Below are 18,318 nucleotides of genomic sequence, written 5' to 3' on the forward strand. Positions count from 1 at the left end.
TCTTTTTGGAGAGACCCTCACCCCATCTAAAGTACCACCCGTGTCACGCTCTGTCATCTTCCCTGATTTCCTTTTTTTTTTTTAACATCTTTATTGAAGTATAATTGCTTTACAATGTTGTGTTAGTTTCTGCTATATAACAAAGCTGCCTTCTTTTTTAATAGCACTCCACAAGCCTACCCATGTTATTACAAATCTATTTGTTTATTTGTCTATTACCTGTCTCCCCCACATGAGGGCAGGGACCTTGTTTTGTTCACTGCTCTATTTCCAGCACCAAGAATGGTGCCTTCAATATAGTAGTTGTGAAGAAATATATAGTCAACAAATAAATAATGGACGAATACTCACAAAACCCCATGATGTAAGTGCTACTCTTAACTCCATGCTGTAGATGAGAAAACTGAGGCTTAGAGAGATTCTCACTATTCTCAGGGTCATAAAACTAATGACCCTGGGATAAGAAGTCAACGCCCCAGTCTGTCTCTGGGGTCTTATCTGAGCTGCTGTGCTGGGTCCCCTCTCTTTGCACTCATAAATACCTGTCAGCGTGTCTATGTGGGAGCCCTATTCCCCAGAGACACTCCAAGAAAAAAGCATTTGGTGGATGAATCTGTTTAGGAAATAACTACAAGTTGCATTTCTCTGCTTGGTTTTTCAAATGCTTGTTAGCATATGAAAGGCTCTGAAAAATCCTTCAGTAAAAAAGCTAGTTGAACTGTGTAATCAGTGTTTCCCAGAGCTTAAACTGTGGAAATCTTATGTTTATGTATTTCTGTGCATAACACCTATTAGCATATTGGGGGACGTACCTTGGGTGCCAATGGATTTTATCACTGTGGAGAGAAGCGGGGATTGTCTGATAAAGGGTCCTGGGAGCTCTCTGGGTCGGCTGGCATGGGGAGATCTGGGCTAGGTGCTGTCCCACACAGCAGGAGGGGCCGTGCCCAGTCACCTTCCCCAGGACTGGCGTCTGCATCCACGGTGTTTGTTCGCCCCTGGATACGGCCACTCTCATGCTCAACACATAAAACAGGAAGGCGCGTGGCTCCTGGTACCTTTCAGCTGCAGCCCAGCCCAAGCACGCTTTTCCACAGGGACCTGTGGCCTGGCTCATCTTCTGCCCTCTGGTTCCTGAGCCTCTTAGAGGGCGATTCCTTGTGAGTTTTTCAGGAACATCAACCCCACAAGCCTGGCCTTGGTTTCTCACTGTCTAATGTCTCCCCACTGGAATTTTAACCTTCTAGGGGACCAGGGACACTGCCTTCCCACTGTGTCCTCTCAGCCCCCAGCTCGTGCTGAGCAGATAGTTAAGTGCCTAGATTGTTCTTGTTGGTTTGCGTGTGAGGGAACTGATGATCCTGAGCGTCTGTCACATGGTTTGGCGCAGGGAAGGGTAAATGGCGATGCTGTAAATCCCTTGATTTACTGCCAAAGCCCTCCCCACCCCGTCCCAAGCAGAATAGAAGGATGTCCCAGAGTCAGAGAGTACTGTGGGGTGCGATGCATGGAGCCGACTGGATCTCTGCGTCCTGAGAGTCAGAGCCACTGTCACTGCCACCGATGGTTCATTTATTGGTTTTGATGGTGATTTGATGTCCTTAGCGATTCAGGTCTCGTCTCCATCTCTGAGATCATCTGAATAACAGTGTGATGAGGGAGAGAATAGAGGAGACAGATATCCATGGGCAGCCTGGATCGGACGGTATAAATCTCTGGGGAGAGCCTGGCCTTCCCAGCTGGCGGGCTTGAGGTTGAGCGGAGCCGGCAGTGTTTGCCATCACCCCAAAGTGACCATGAGAGGTACCACGCGAGTCTCAGTCATGCTCCTCCTCGTGACTGTGTCTGACTGTGCCGTGATCACAGGGGTAACTCGTCCAATATTCTCTACTCCCTGGGTTTTGGGAGGACGTCAGGGTCTGCATGGGTTGGAAGCCAGGAACCGAACAGGAGGCAAACCAAGGGCATGGGGAACCAGCCACCAGACAGCACTTCTGAGAGGCATTTCACAGAATTTTCACGTTAGTTAGACCTCACTCTGCTAAAGGGGCTCTGCTTTTGAGAAACTGTGTGTAAATCAAATTCTGCTCTCAAAGCATTAGGAGAGCATTGCAAATTCTGAAGTTTGGAACTTTGGTCAAAAGAAGATTCCTATTGTGTAATAATGAACTGTTTTAGAAAGTGGATTAGCACCCCCTAATCTATCTTTTGTGTAAACTTTGGTTTTCATATATGGTCTAGACCACATGTCAAGTGTAATTTACGTAGCAAGTTGACTTAAAGGCGGCGACCTTATTTAGCTTCTATTGGGTACGTTTGATCTCTGCTTTCTCTACTCTTAAAGAAAGCCTGTCCTGAAACTCTTTCTTTCCCTTATGGTTTATGTGTTTTCACTCGGTGCCCAGGTCTGATAAGATAAGGGTGACGCCAACATCTGGCTGAATGACCCAGAAGCAAGTGTCGGATAACAAGTAGAAATCCGGTCCCACGGTGGACACACCCAGACGGGCACATCGTAGTATTCGAGACACCCCAACTGTGGTTCTCTCTCAGAAGTTTGGCTTCACCTGGACCTACCCTCACATGGGCACACATTTTGGGACGGTGGTGGGACAATTCTTATCAAAACAGAAAGTAATGTCTTACCTGAGAGTTTTCCAGATAAAAGCCACTAGAAAAAAAAAAAGAGGGACATTCACTTTTGTTTCAACTTCCTCTAACTTTTTACACAGAGAATGGAAATGTAGAGAAAGGCCAAACCATTCCTGGAATTGGATTAATTTTAATGTTCACAGAAAGGGAAATTTCTTTCTTCTCCCTTTTAGAGGAAAAAGACTGAGTTTCAAAGAAGAACAAGTATCAAAGGCAAGCCAATGCTTTGTAGACCCAGAGCATAAATACAACTGTCAGGGCAGAATTATACCTAATGAATGTAAACCACCAAAGGCTGTCTTCCTATTCTGTAGCTTGAAGATCAGGAGGGTAAGAGCAGAGGATAGAAGCCGTGGTTACCCCGCCTAGAGGGACGGGCGCAGCAGGTTGACCCTGAGTCTGGCCCGGGATGGGGGAGCGGAGGGGCGTGGGAGGCAGGTCTGAGAGATGAGGAAATATCTTCCTAGTAAAGGCTCCAGTTTGACACTTTGGAAAGCACAGAAGGAGAGGAAGCTGTGGTAAGAGGACACACATGACAGACCCGACCACAGGTAGTTAGAACTGTTCCCTCTGTGCTCTGGGCCTTGCTGCTGCCCTGAGTCTGACCCTCAGGAAGAGGCTGGGTTCTACCATCCCCGCACTCCCCTGCTGCCAGGAGTGTGACCATCCCAAATTCAGGCCTGGGGGTTCCCTCTTCCCAGAGGGTGGCAGTGATGCCCCACCTCTCTGGTGGAAGAGTCAGGTGGGGTCTTCTCGACCCTAACCCTGAGCTTTCAGGGACCGGCTGGTGTGTGAGAAGTGCCCTCACTAGGCTGGAGACTGGAGTGGCGAGGTGACTGCCACCTGCACCTCCTGCGTGACGAGCAGCCCCGGCATCTCCCACTTTCCTCCTGGGGCCGAGCACATTGCGGGTCTTACAGTTCCTGCCTTGCCCCCCAGGCAGCCAGAGGGCCCTCCATGGCCTTGTGCTGCGGAATAAGAGCCAACCCAAACCCCGCTCCCAATTTCGGCTCAGAAAAGCCGCAAAGCTTCTCTGGAAGTGGAAAGCCTGGGTGCTTCTCCAGTGTGGCCTCCTGTGAGTCTGGAGCCGTTCAGTTCTGTCTTCCCCAATCCAGGCTTTTGTTTAAAGCAGGCTTGTGTGGCTTTACAGACGGCACCTTCCAGAAGATCACTTAGCTCCTGCTCTGGGAGCCCAGCCCAGAGGGGTCCATCCCTCTCTGGGGGCCAGGCAGGCCAGCAGAGAAGCCCCAGGGGAAACAGCTGTCAAGGGGTGCTGGACCCTCAGATGAGGCTGGGCTTCTTGTGAGGACTGAGGGGGACACCATGGGCAGGGGAGGCACCAACCCTGAGTGCTGCCGGTGAGGGCTGGAGGGTCCCCATCCACAGAAACTCAGCACTGACACCCTGGGGTGCAGGCCATTGGGGCCCTCCCCCGTCTAAGGATTTGAATTAATTCAATCCCACCAGCATCCACTGAGCATCTCCTGGTGCTAGAAAAGCTCCATCTCCGAAGCTCTAGACCCGTCAGAAGAGGACAGCCTCCCTACCGAGTGACCTCGAAGGAGCTTGGGGGTTCCTCAGATCCAGGTCTGCTGCCCAGCTGAGCCCCGAGCATCCTGCCGAGAGAGGCGCAGGGGCAGCATTGCCCTAGGTGTCCTGGGAGGCCGCGGCCTGGGTGCTGTTCCCAGCACCTCTCTCAAGGGCTTTTGGATGTGCGTTCCCTTCTGGTTTCTCTGGGATGGGCCTAATGGGCACTAACGACCCTTTTGTCTTCCACCCCACAAGCCTGCGAGGGGGACGTCCAGTGCGGGGTGGGCACCTGCTGCGCAGTCAGCCTGTGGCTGCGTGGGCTGCGGGTGTGCACCCCGCTGAGGTGGGAAGGAGAGGAGTGCTACCCCTGAGGCCACAGGGTACTGCTCACACCTGCTCAGGGCACAAGGCCACGAGCCAGAGCCGGCACTGGACCACAGTGTTCTGACTCCAGTCGAGGAATATCTCACTGCTTCCTTGATTTGGGGGTGGCCTGGGGTGCAGTGGGGTCCCAATCACACAGCCTGTTAGACCTGGGGGCTGGGACCCCAGCTCCTCATTTGCTGAAGGGTCCTGGGCGTCAGTCACCTCATGCATACAACGAGGGGAGTAGACGGACATGTCTGAAGTTTGTTGCTGATCTGATGAATTCCAGTTCTGAGAGCCTCCTGAATGCCCTTTGCTGCACAGCATCCTTCCCTCAAGATCACCACGCGGGAAGACTGTAAAATGAGCTCCCAGCCAGGGCCTGGTGTGGGGGAGGGGCAGGGTGAGGCTGGCCAGGCCCCTGGTGCACACACTTTAAGGAGGTTCACCCTTCTGTGCCCCAGGTGCCCAGCGCCTGCCTTGCTCCCTCAGGAGCTCCCAGCCCAGAGGGCGCAGAAAGGCCACAAGGCCTTTGCTTCTAAACGTCAGGTGGATGCAGCAGCAACTGTGGGCTTGCACACCCTTCCCGGGGCTTCCTGTGCTCCAGACGCCCTTCAAGCCCCTCTGGGGAGCACACCTGCACCCAGGAGCATCCTCCGGCTGTGGTCCTCCCTGGCAGGGCCTGCCTGGGAGTGAGGAGGTGGGGGGAGACAGACGGGACAGAGCACAGTCCTCGTGGCCTTGGGGTGTGTCAGGGGGTTCAGCCGCAGATCTCTATTCCCAAAGCAGGCAGCAGAGGTAATACAAGCTAATGTGGAGTGCTTACTATGTGCCACCCTTCGTATTAAGTGCTCTTTGCAAGTTTAAATCTCTTTAGGTTTATAATGTAAACCCCTTTACAACCATGTGTGGTAGCCTCTATTATTAATCCATTTTACAAACAATAAATGGAGGCACAGAGAAGCTAAATAACTTGCCAGTTGCCACAGAGCTGGGAGGTGGCAGACCTAGGATTGGAGCCCAGGCTGCCTGACTACCTATGCTCTGAACCTCTCTTATTCACCCCCTTTGAGGAAGCCTCAGTGGTTTCGCCCTCCTCTGAGTGTGAATCACCAGGCAGGGACCATGTCCTGTGTAGCTGCATCCCTGGCACCCACATGGGGTGGAGAGTATAATGGGTGAGCTATAAGTGATATTCAGCTACGGATGTAGGTGTGAGTTTGTGAGTGATCACGTGTGCTGGGTCAGCGAGGGGCCCCGGGTGGGCAGTGGGAAGGCTTGTGGGGTTTTAGGGCTGTGGCTGATCACAGTGTGTCACAGCCAGATTGCCTGCGTTCAAATCCTGGCTCCTCCACAAGCTGGCTGTGTGATTTTGGCACGTTGCTTAGCCACTCTGTGCCTCAGTTTCCTCCTCTGTAAAACTGTTTTTGTTGTGCTGTGGTGGTGGCAGTGAGACATTGGCCAGGGCTGGGCCGGCCAGAGGCTCCTGCCCTGGGGGCCCATCTCCCTTTGGTGAAGGTGTCACCCTCTTCCCTTCTCTCCCCAGGTCCCTTTCTTCAGAAAACGCCAGCACCACACCTGCCCCTGCCTGCCCAGCCTGCTGTGCTCCAGAGCCCTGGGTGACAGGTACTGCTGCTCCACCAACTTGAAGAACATCGACTTTTAGGAGCTTGTCTGGTCTCCGGACACCCACTGGGCCTCTTCCTGAGCACAGGCTGGGGTGGTCTCTCTTGGACTTTTATTTCTGCCCTGTGGCCCAATCCTGCAATCCACTGCTGTCGCATCCCCACTCTCCACACCGCCTACCTACCCCCCTCCTCCCTAGCACACACAGGTGCACCCACGAGACACACGCCACAGGGTGACCTGCAGGGTCCAGGCTGGTGGCTGTGGTCCTGGGAGTAGCCTGTGTGCGCTGCTCACGCTGCCTGAGGGGCTGCAAGTAGCAGGAACATATTCCTTCCTCATGTCTCCGTCTGCCCGCCCTGCCTCTCCCCGTCCTGCACGTGCTCCTCTGCCTGTCGGTGAGCTCGAGGAAGGTGTGGGGAGCCAGGAGGTCAGTCGGCCTCCAGACAGCTTCTATGGGGCCAGCCTGTGGTCTGCCCCCCGGGCCAGATCTGCAGGCCTCTAAGGCCCCTCGTAGCGCAAGTTACCAGTTACCCAGTGATGCCCCCAGTCCTACTGCCTCCCCATGAAACGCAGACAGTGGTGGTTCAGTCTAAACCAGCTGTTGACATTTTAGGTGGCAATGAGGGGGTTACCTTCGACAGCTCCTTCCAAGGGTCAAGAGCAGGTCTGTGACCTTGAGGAGGCCTCTGGCCAGCTTGGGGAGGGGTCAGGAGTGGGGGTGGGGCAGGCAGATCACTGATTTCGGACACAGGAGGCAACTACCATCCAGGACCACAGCCAGGCTGCATGTGCCCCGCATCTAGATAAGTCATCTTCTCTAGAGAGTGAGGTCTGCCTGAAGTTCAAAGCAGTTTGTCTGGGCGTTATATCACTGGCCTCTATTTCATCTGAAACACCAGCCTCACTCAGCACCTCACATCTGGACCCTGCCCGAGGCTTGCCCAGGTCAGCATGCTGATTCCGGAAGCTGTGCACACTGACCACTAGTTGCGAATAAAAGCATGAAAAAGGGGCGGGTGGCCATGGTGTTCCTGCTGCACTGGTGTGGGGACGTGGGGAGGGGACAGGACTGGGCTGTGTCCAGGTAGGAGAGAGATGCGACTGGAGTTCCTCCACTCAGCTGGGGCAATTTTTTGGAGAAAGTGGATTCAGGGTCTCTTTTAATGAAGGGCTCGAGGCAGCTCAGTGGGCTCTGGGCGGAGAGGGTGTGGTTCAGATGGATTGGATGCAGGAGGGGGCCGTGAGCTGGCATCTGGGTGGGAAGACCATTAGTGAGCTCAGGATGGTGGCAGCTCCCTTTTCTGAAATTTAGTCCCTTTTGTTTAGTGTCAAATACTTGATGTCACTCAGTTCACCGTGTGTGGGTGAGAAAGTCCATATCAAGGATGGGCTGGTGAGGCACTGAGTCTGTATCTGAACAAGGGGCTGGGAATATCCCTTAAGTGCCAGGCTACTATCCCCATGGTGCTTTCTCACCTCAATCCCTAGTCTAGGAAAATGCAACACATAAGATGAAAACATGAATAAAATATCTAGGAATAAACCTACCTAAGGAGACAAAAGACCTGTATGCAGAAAATTATAAGACACTGATGAAAGAAATTAAAGATGATACAAATAGATGGAGAGATATACCATGTTCTTGGATTGGAAGAATCAACATTGTGAAAATGACCCTATTACCTAAAGCAATCTACAGATTCAATGCAATCCCTACCAAACTACCACTGGCATTTTTCACAGAACTAGAGCAAAAAATTTCACAATTTGTATGGAAACACAAAAGACCCCAAATATCCAAAGCAATCTTCAGAAAGAAAAACGGAGCTGGAGGAATCAGGCTCCCTGACTTCAGACTATACTAAAAAACTACAGTAATCAAGACAGTATGGTACTGGCACAAAAACAGAAATATAGATCAGTGGAACAGGATAGAAAGCCCAGAGATAAACCCACGCACATATGGTCACCTTATCTTTGATAAAGGAGGCAGGAATGTACAGTGGAGAAAAGACGGCCCTTCAATAAGTGGTGCTGGGAAAACTGGACAGTTACATGTAAAAGTATAAAATTAGAACATTCCTTGACACCATACACAAAAATAAACTCAAAATGGATTAAAGATGTAAATGTAGGGCCAGACACAATCAAACTCTTAGAGGAAAACATAGGAAGAACACTCTATGACATAAATCACAGCAAGATCCTTTTTGACCAACCTCCTAGAATAAGGGAAATAAAAACAAAAATAAACAAATGGGACCTAATGAAACTTAAAAGCTTTTGCACAGCAAAGGAAACCATAAGCAAGACGAAAAGACAACCCTCAGAATGGGAGAAAATATTTGCAAATGAAGCAACTGACAAAGAATTAATCTCCAAAATTTACAAGCAGCTCATGCAGCTCAATATCAAAAAAACAAACAACCCAATATAAAAATGGGCAGAAGACCTAAATAGACATTTCTCCAAAGAAGATACACAGATTGCCAACAAACACATGAAAGAATGCTCAACATCACTAATCGTTAGAGAAATGCAAATCAAAACTATAATGGGGGCCTCCCTGGTGGCGCAGTGGTTGAGAGTCCGCCTGCCGATGCAGGGGATACGGGTTCGTGCCCCGGTCTGGGAGGATCCCATATGCCGCAGAGCGGCTGGGCCCGTGAGCCATGGCCGCTGAGCCTGCGCATCCGGAGCCTGTGCTCCGCAACGGGAGAGGCCACAACAGTGAGAGGCCCGCGTACGGAAAAAAAAAAAAAAAAAAAAAAAAAAAAACTATAATGGGATATCATCTCACACTGGTCAGAATGGCCATCATCAAAAAATCTACAAACAGTAAATGCTGGAGAAAGTGTGGAGAAAAGGGAACCCTCTTGCACTGTTGGTGGGAATGTAAATTGATACAGCCACTATGGAGAACAGTATGGAGGTTCCTTAAAAAACTAAAAATAGAACTACCATACAACCCAGCAATCACACTACTGGGCATATACCCTGAGAAAACCATAATTCAAAACGAGACATGCACCAAAATATTCATTGCAGCTCTATTTACAACAGCCAGGACATGGAAGCAACCTAAGTGTCCATCTAGAGATGAATGGATAAAGAAGATGTGGCACATATATACAATGGAATATTACTCAGACATAAAAAGAAATGAAATTGTTATTTGTAGTGAGGTCGGTGGACCTAGAGTCTGTCATACAGAGTGAAGTAAGTCAGAAAGAGAAAAACAAATACCGTATACTAACACATATATATGGAATCTAAGGGGAAAAAGTGGTCATGAAGAACCTAGGGGCAAGATGGGAATAAAGATACAGACCTACTAGAGAATGGACTTGAGGATATGAGGAGGGGGAAGGGTAAGCTGTGACAAAGTGAGAGAGTGGCATGGACATATATACACTACCAAACGTAAAATAGATAGCTAGTGGGAAGCAGCTGCATGGCACAGGGAGATCAGCTCTGTGCTTTGTGACCACCTAGAGGGGTGGGATAGGGAGCGTGGGAGGGAGGGAGACGCAAGAGGGAAGAGATATGGGAACATATGTATATGTATAACTGATTCACTTTGTTATAAAGCAGAAACTAACACACCATTGTAAAGCAATTATACTCCAATAAAGATGTTAAAAAAAAAACCATGAAAACACATTGTATCCTTGTGTTTCTCAGAAGCCTCTGAGAAAACTGGTTTCTGAGGTCCAGGGGCTCCTGGCTTCCCTTACTTGCCCTTGACCCTGTCACAGTTCTGCCCAGGGTGTACTCAGGACAGGCTTTACTGCAGGACCCACCCAGGCTGGGCCTGTGCCCCACACAGGGCGTGTTCTTCAGTTTGGCTCTGTTGACAGATACTGGCTCCTGCTCTGTGGACTTGTCCCCTTCTTCCAGTCTGTGAGTCTCCTTGCACCTGACTTTCAGGCTCAGGTACTGGCTACAGAGTTCCTTTCCACGTCCAGGAATCCAGTTTGCCCATCCTGTCCTTTGGATCTCCAGGAACTGCTGGCTGCTGCCAGGTCATGCTATGTGTGAGGCCTTTCCCAGTCCTGCCACCCTCTGCAAGCAGAGCCAGCTTGGGTGGGGCATCGCTGCAGGCTTCAGTGCAGGGAGCGGAGAGGCGGGGTGGCTGCAGGCACGAGGGGCCCCCCTCTCCATCCCCACAGGGAGCTGGCTGATCTGCAGACACATGGATGGGTCGAAACTTCCCTTTACACTAACAGGACCGATTCTCACTTTCTGTATCAGAATTTCAAGGAATGGACAATTGGTCTCTGCTCCAGTTCCCTGCTTTTTTTTCCTGAAGACTGGAGAGAACACAGGGGAGGCTGGGGAGGCTAAGAAAAGTATATTTGTGAGAATTCTTTATATTCAGGGATATATTCTTCATAAACATAGTTACAAAAAGAATCAAATTATAAGAATAATATATCCATAATAAGAATATATTCCAGACGAATTAAGAGGTAGAATTAGGTGAAGTAAATGGGCAGCCCTTCAAGATGTGGGTCCCTTTAGTGACAGCCTGACCTCTGCTTATTTGCTGCAACCCTTCCTTCCCAACTGGTGGAGTCTGGTGCCATCTATTGGCTAAAGTGGGGATGGCACAGAAGAGCTGAGGTGGGAAAGATGGAAGCATCAGAACGATGAAACCTCTCAAAGCAGATGGGGACCACTCCCCAGACATCCCAAGTGTTAGATTCTATCAGAGGTTTAGAGGGACAATGTTTCCACCTCTGTAAAGAGGGCTTCCACCCTAAGGAGCGCAGGATAAATGCTTAATTGCCCCTTTGGGTCTGGTCCCACCTTACAAACTTCTTTCCTGGAAGCCTGTGTCATCTTCCTGTAAGACATCTCCTCTCATGGCTTCTCCAGGATTAAGAAAGTGGAGGTGGATGGAGGTCAGAGGAAGATGACTGGATGCCCCCCTTGCCTGTCTGTGTGCGCCAGGGCATGGCACAGGAAGAGCTGCCTCTCTCCCCAAATCTTCATTTTCTCTGCTGGTCATGATGGTTAGTGCTTCCACTGCCCCCTAGTATCAAGTCTGAAGCTCAAGAGCAGTCTAGACTTTTCTGTCTCCTGCTGTCCCTTCTTCCTGAGCTCCTTGTCAACTGGCCACCAAGTTCTGTTTCTATGACCTCTTAAACGTCTCTCGACCCTGCCCCTTCTCCCTCCAGCCGTGGCTGTGTCTGAGCCCTCATCCTGCCTGGTGTGGTCTGGGGCAACTGCTTCCACCTATTCTCTCTGCCTCCAGTTTCCCCTTAAAATCCACCCCTGTGTGTCCACCAGTCATCCTTCTAGGCAGTGCATTTGCCCGGTTCTTTCCCCATGAAAAATTCCCCCAATGGCTTCTCAGCAACAAGGGAGAAAGCCCAGTCTTGTCAGGGAGCAAAAAGTCCCTTGTGGTCCAGCCCTGTCACCCTCTCCCTGTCTCTCTCACCCTCCCCACCAGGCTTCCCAGCCTCAGGACTGTCTCAGTTTGTGGAGGATGCCACGTGTGTCTTTTCCCAGGCTGCTCCCTCTGTGGGGAATGCTCTGCTTTCCTCTGATGTCTGGGGACTTCCACGTATCCTTCCGGTCAACTCAAATGCATCCCCCATCTCCACCGCATCCATCAACACGAAGGACACACTGCAGACAGCGAGTTGGCACTTGCTCTTAGAAAGCATCCATGTCTAGGTCAGCCTCCACCGTGGGAGAAGGAAGGGCAGTGCCTGAGTCCTGTTGGTGTCCTCAGGGTTGAATGGTGGAGGCCCGGGCTGGAGCAGCTGCACAGCCAGAGGACAGAGGCTCCGGACAGCTGATCCTGGGTAGGAATAAGGGTGAAATATGACCCACTCCTTGTTCCAACCCTGGTCGGGGGCCATCCCTAGCCTCAGAAGCTCAAAGCCGTAGAATCACTGCGGAGAACAACTTTTAGGTGGGCAAAGACTCGGCTTCCCCCTTGGCCCCCTGAGGCCCCTCTCGACCTCTGCAAGTTGCCACTGAAGACTTCCACTCAAAGATAAAGAAAGGGCCCCATGGGAGCCTGCAGCCAGCCATGAGCCTGAGAGAACAGTGTGTGGGCCTCAGGCCACAGGAGGTCCTCCATCCAGAAGATTCTTTCTTGTCTCAGCCCCCTACTTGGAAGGCTCCGCTGCCCATGGATCATAGGGACTTTCATTTCATTTAAATATTAGTGCAACTTGGAGGAAAAACAGAGGTGTGGTTCTTAAAAGGGACCAGAGCCCCCGGAGGGCCTTGCCTCATCCTGGGCAGGAAAAAGCTCCCGACCTAGTGAGGACAGAGGGGCCTCTATTTGGGGGCTGAAGATTAGTGAGGAGGATTAACTGGGCCTAAGCAGAGAGAAACGCTGATGAGTACGAAGTCGTGGGCACAGTTCTGACAAGAGACAAGGCATAGAAGAGACTGTGAGATTCTGTCATGAAACTAAGTCCCGAGGACCAAGTAAACAAATCTGTCAAATGGCAGCTTGACATTTTCTTGTCATTTTGCATTTTGCTCTGTTGGCGAATCTCACGGAATTAGTAGCAAAGTTACCCTGCTACTGGGGTGACACAGTGGTTAACAGCACAAGACTGTGTGACTTTGAAACCTGGTCAGGCTGCTAATTAGATAGGGACTGTGGGCAATTTACTAAGCTTCTCTGCTTCAGTTTCCCTGTCTGTAAAATGCCAATACTAATAATAGTGTAACTGAGCAGCATCCTATGGGGCCTTCCCGGGACAAATCTCCCCATGGCCTCCTCCTGCTTCTTGTTTGTACAAAAACTTTAGCCTCCTAGGCCTTCCCTGAGTTCCAGAGAATAAATATAATCAGAGAAGTGAGAAAATGCAGAAAGGAAAACAGTCAAGCAAGACAAAATAATAATAGTTTAGCCATTAAACAAAGTCAAGGACTGGAGATAATATCCTGAGCCATGTTCTCTGAGCTCTTCTGCAGAGACTGAAACCCCCAGCAGGTGGGAGAAGTTAACTGTGCGCTGCCCACAAGCATGTAGACCCCAGACCTGTTGGAACCGGAAGGCTGATGATGCTGACCCCTGATTACCTCACCACCAACCAATCAGAAGAATGTCCATGAGCTGATCACACACCCCACAACCCCCATCCCTCACCTTGTCTTTAAAAACCTTTCCCTGGGGCTTCCCTGGTGGCGCAGTGGTTGAGAGTCCACCTGCTGATGCAGGGGACACGGGTTCGTGCCCCGGTCCAGGAAGATCCCACATGCCGCGGAGCGGCTGGGCCCGTGAGCCATGGCCGCTGAGCCTGCGCGTCCGGAGCCTGTGCTCCGCAACGGGAGAGGCCGCAACAGTGAGAGGCCCGCCTACCACAAAAAACAAACAAACAAACAAACAAAAAAAACCTTTCCCTGAAAGCCACCGGGGAGTTTGCATCGTTTGAGTCTTAACTGCCCGGACTCCCTGCAATAAGCACTGCACTTTCCTTCACCACAACCTGGTGAAGTAGACTGGTGTCGGTAGACTGGCTTTACTGAGCACAGGCAAGGACGCCCAAGTTTGGTTACGTAACAATAGTACCTACCTCTTAGGGTTGCTGTGAGGATTAAATGTTAGTGCACGCAAAGTGCTTAGGATAGCCCTGGCCCTTGGAAGCATTGTGGGAGTGTTTTATACATTTTTTTGTTTATTTATGAAGACGTCTCAGACAGTCAGTACTGAGATCTCTCTGCCTGACACACTAAGCCAGTGTTACCTGGGGCATCTCCTCAGTGAGGTAAACTCATAAAACTGACAGGAAGAAACAAAAACCTGCTCTTGGGTGCATTTCACTTCCCCAGAATTCGAACACAGTAGGAAGAAATCCTCGTTTGTCCGGATCATGCTCCATTATTATTATGTCGTTTAAAAGCACAGGTTTGGGACTTCCCTGGTGGTCCAGTGGGTAAGACCCTGTGCTCCCAGTGCAAGGGGACCAGGTTCGAACCTGGTCGGGGAACTAGATCCCGCACACATGTCACAACTCAGAGTTTGCATGCAGCAGCTCAGGGTTTGCATGCCGCAACTAAAAATGATTCCGCATGCCACAGCGAAGATCCCGCGTGATGCAACTAAGATCTGGTGCAGCCAAAATAAATAAATAAATATAAAAAAATTAAAAAAATAAAAGCACAGGCTTATGTGGGAAAAGCTCAATAACACTCCATTTGGGAACACAGATACACAAATCTTATCGAAGAGCTTCTTAATACCCTACTTATACACATGAGTCACTGTTTCCAAGTCCAATGGAATGTTTGCTCAATATGGGCTATGATCTTAATACTGCATTATTCAATTTTTTTTTCTAGAAAAAGCATAAGGAGAGTGGGCCCTGAATTTTATTCTGGCTCTTCTCAGATTGTGTTCAAATTAAACCTGCCAAAGCATGTGTGTCCCCTGAGATAGGCATCTCGGTGGCTGGTGGCCCCAGTAACTAGGAAATGTCATTCACCCCGTAGACCTGCAGTTTCCAAACCTCAGTGTACACAGAAGCCCAAAGGATGATGTTAAATGCTGGTTCCTGGGTTACCTCCAGAGACCCAGATTCAGTGGAGCCTTTAACAAGCCCCCTCCAGCTGTGACTGATGCAGGTGTTCCCTGCACCTCCACCCCCTGAGAAACGTGGCCCTACCCTGTCTGTCACCCCAAACTTTGGAGGAAATAAATTAAACATATAATGAAAATTCTACTTTTTCCCCCAAGGGACTGAGAGACTACTTTCCATTAGGAAAAGCTCCAGTCAATCTAGAGTGTGGCCTTTATATTGAAACAAGGATGGGCAAGACAGGAGAGAAGGCAGGGAGAAGGGGGTAGAGGCTGGGCCTGGGTCTGTGTCCATCCAGAATTAGATTTCAAAGTGGGTGCGACTGTCCCTGGGAAAACCTTAATCACCCAAGTGGCAAAGGGGGAAGAGGAACACAAAGAGAGGGGGCCCCCCAAGGGGCTATAATTTTCGATCACTTGAAGGCGGACTACTGGGGCCCCACCTGGATGCTAGGAAGACCTGCAGGTGAGGTGGCAGCACTGGTGCCCCAAGGCCCCCGCTAGGAGGCAAACACGTGACCTACATATGCTCCCAGGCCCCGCTCTGGGGCCCAGCTGAAAGAGACCCGCGTCTGAGCTGCCAAACGGATGGGATGTTCCGTGTCAGCTGGGGGTGTTGGGGAATCAGGGCAGCAGAAAATAAGGTCCAGGCCCCTCGGCTTGGGGTTGTCCCGCCCCAGGAACCTGCTGGGGACGGGAATCTCCACAAGGAGCTCCAGGGGCAGAGGTAGCCCACAGCTCACTCCCAGGTGAGGGGAGGGGAATCACACATCTGAGAGCGCAGGTCGGGATGTCTTATCTGGCCTCACCAGCCTCCAGGGAGGGACACTGAGAAGGCGCCCGGGGGAGGCCTCATGGGGAGGGGCAGAGGGAGGATTGTCTCAGGGGGTAGGGGATGGGGAGACTACGCTCTTGGGAGGATTTGGTCCCAGCAGGGCACTGAGCCCCAGCTGGGCTCCCTGAAGAGCCTCCGGTGGACAAGATGGCCCCAGGGCCCTAACTGACAACAGGCAGCTATGAGGTCACTTAGTGGTGGTCTGTCAGTAGTCTGCTCTCAGGGTATTTGGTCCTTCCTTTCCTTAGGGCCTGTGGGCACCTCTGATCATGGGAAAGGCCTCCTGTGGCCACCACACCTCCAGACAGCCTGCACCGTCCTAGGAGCCCTAGATCAGGAGAGACCCATGGAGATTGCAGTCTGTTGTCCAGGAAGGCTTTCGCTGGTTGCCCCAGGGATGCCCTGAGCTCCCGGGGAGCTGGGAACAATCAGAAATGGGGCCATAGGCTGCCCCCAGCATCTCCCGCCCTCCTTCCCAGACGCTGCTTTCCCCACCTCCTACCTGCCTTCTCCCCTCCACGGGGTGCTCGGTCCCCCCACCCCCTTCTGTCTGGTTGTCCAGTCCCTCCTGGTGTCATTGGGACCAAAGTTTCAGATTCTCAACTCAGCTCCCTGAGGGGTCAGGGGTTCTCAGAGTCTGTTTGCACCTCTGCTACTTGGGGACAGTGACTTCTGCCACCTCACCGGGTTGTCATGAGGTGGATCCCCCAGCAATGCTGCCCAACCCTCCTTGGTGGTGGACATCACTTGAGGGTGCTCGTTAGGTACCCAGAGTCCCGTGCTCCGTCCCAGAGCTGCTGGATCCAAATTCCTGGAAAGGGGGGCCTGGGAAGCTGGGGTTTTAGCAGCTTGAAAAACAATGGAAAGGGATTAAGCAAGGAGACCCCAGCAACTCCCTCTTCTTGGTCTGATCCTGACTCTGCCCACCACTTGCTACCTGGAGGACCTCAGGGAAGCAGCTAATTTTTAACCTCAGTTTCCTCCTCTGTGAAATGGCTTTCCCACTGGGACTTCCCTCGCAGGGTTTTTGTGGGCCCAGAATGAGGTGGTGCAAACCTTGGGCACAGTGAACCTCGTGCACTGACGGTGCTCTGTAGGCCGGAAGAGGGATTTTCCTTCTGTTCATGTAAAGTGGGTTTTGTGCCCCTTCAATGAAGGATGGTGTCTGCACCAATCAGTCACCAAGAGCGAGGATAGAAACTGGACTGTGAATTTAGTCAAGATGGGATGAGACAGCCTATGTCCCCTCCCTCCTCTGACCCATCATGAAATGGGCCAGGTGGGAGGGAGGCTGACCTCCCACAGGGAGGAAGCAGGTCAGAGCTACTCTAGGACCCTCCCTCCCAGTCCACCATTGCCGTCTTTCTTCTTTCTTTCTTTCTTTTTTTTTTTAACGTTTTAAACACCACCTCAAATAGACCCACCCAGGACTTTAGGGTCCAATGTAGTCCCTTCATTGCATAAACCATCACATGGAGTCAGTCTATTCACTTCAAGGTGAAAATTTTAACTCGGGCTATTTATAATTCCCACGCTGGAACGTGTGTCAGTTTCAAAGCAGTCACGCCAGGTGTCCACTTGGAAGCTGAAAGGGAGACAAGCATTATTATAAATTAATGCTGCCAGTGATTAATACTTGATATTTTTAACACACATTCATCTCAGAGGAAAAGATCCTCTTTACTTAGTGTGGTGGGATGTTGTGCAGTCCTCCCATTGACGAGGGGTTGCCAGAAATCTTTGTGCGTAGCTTCAGGCAAAGATCTGACTGACGAAGAAAGAAAGTGAGCTCTGAAGTCAGACTCTCTGTAGACCTGCCTCTTCAGGTGGATTCTGTCAGGTTTGGGCATCCTGCACTCCCTTCGCTCAGCCCATCCTTTCTCCTCTGTGCCTCCTGCTCCAGTTCTGGGCTGGTCCGGGCTGGAGAAACCACTGGTTGGTTCCATCATGGCCCGGGAGTCAGAGACTTTTCTTGAGTTTGGGCTCTGCCTGTGAGTGAAGTGGCTCATCGTGGAGACCAACACTGGTGGTTGCCTGCAGACCTGTCTTATTTTGTCTGCACAGTGTAAAAAATAAATGGTCACCTGTATTTAAAAGTTCGTATATTTCCCCCCAAAGCTGCATTTCCTGTATCTCTTAGAAAATGGGAAGTCTGTGGCATCCCATTGGGTTCCCACAGTGGCACTAACTAGTGGGAGTGGTAGCCAGCTGTCTGTAGTGGTTTATTTTTTATTTATTTATTTTTTAACATCTTTATTGCAGTATAATTGCTTTACAGTGGTGTGTTAGTTTCTGCTGTATAACAAAGTGAATCAGCTATACATATACATATATCCCCATATCTCCTCCCTCTTACGTCTCCCTCCCAACCTCCCTATCCCACCCGTCTAGGTGGACACAAAGCACCGAGCTGATCTCCGTGCGCTATGTGGCTGCTTCCCACTAGCTATCTGTTTTACATTTGGTAGTGTATATATGTCCATGCCACTCTCTCACTTCGTCCCAGCTTACCGTTCCCCCTCCCTGTGTCCTCAAGTCCATTCTCTACGTCTACGTTTTTATTCCTGTCCTGCCCCTAGGTTCTTCAGAACCATTTTTTTATAGAAAAAATAGATTCCATATATATGTGTTAGCATATGGTATTTGTTTTTCTCTTTCTGACTTACTTCACTCTGTATGACAGACTCTAGGTCCATCCACCTCACTACAAATAACTCAATTTCGTTTCTTTTTATGGCTGAGTAATATTCCACTG

At 50.7% G+C, this 18,318-nt stretch overlaps 1 protein-coding gene across 1 annotated transcript; it reads left to right on the plus strand.

Moving 5' to 3' along the window:
* Positions 1-1,796: 1,796 nt before the first annotated feature.
* PROK1 (prokineticin 1) lies at positions 1,797-6,214 on the plus strand (the record flags this gene model as incomplete). The annotated part of the gene is given in 4 exon segments (XM_082614366.1): positions 1,797-1,868; positions 4,437-4,550; positions 4,554-4,562; positions 6,095-6,214. Coding segments are annotated over 4 exon segments (315 nt in total).
* Between the last annotated feature and the right edge of the window lie 12,104 nt (positions 6,215-18,318).

This window comes from Mesoplodon mirus (assembly GCF_964341445.2).
Source record: "Mesoplodon mirus genome assembly, chromosome: 3".
NCBI classification, from domain to species: domain Eukaryota; kingdom Metazoa; phylum Chordata; class Mammalia; order Artiodactyla; family Ziphiidae; genus Mesoplodon; species Mesoplodon mirus.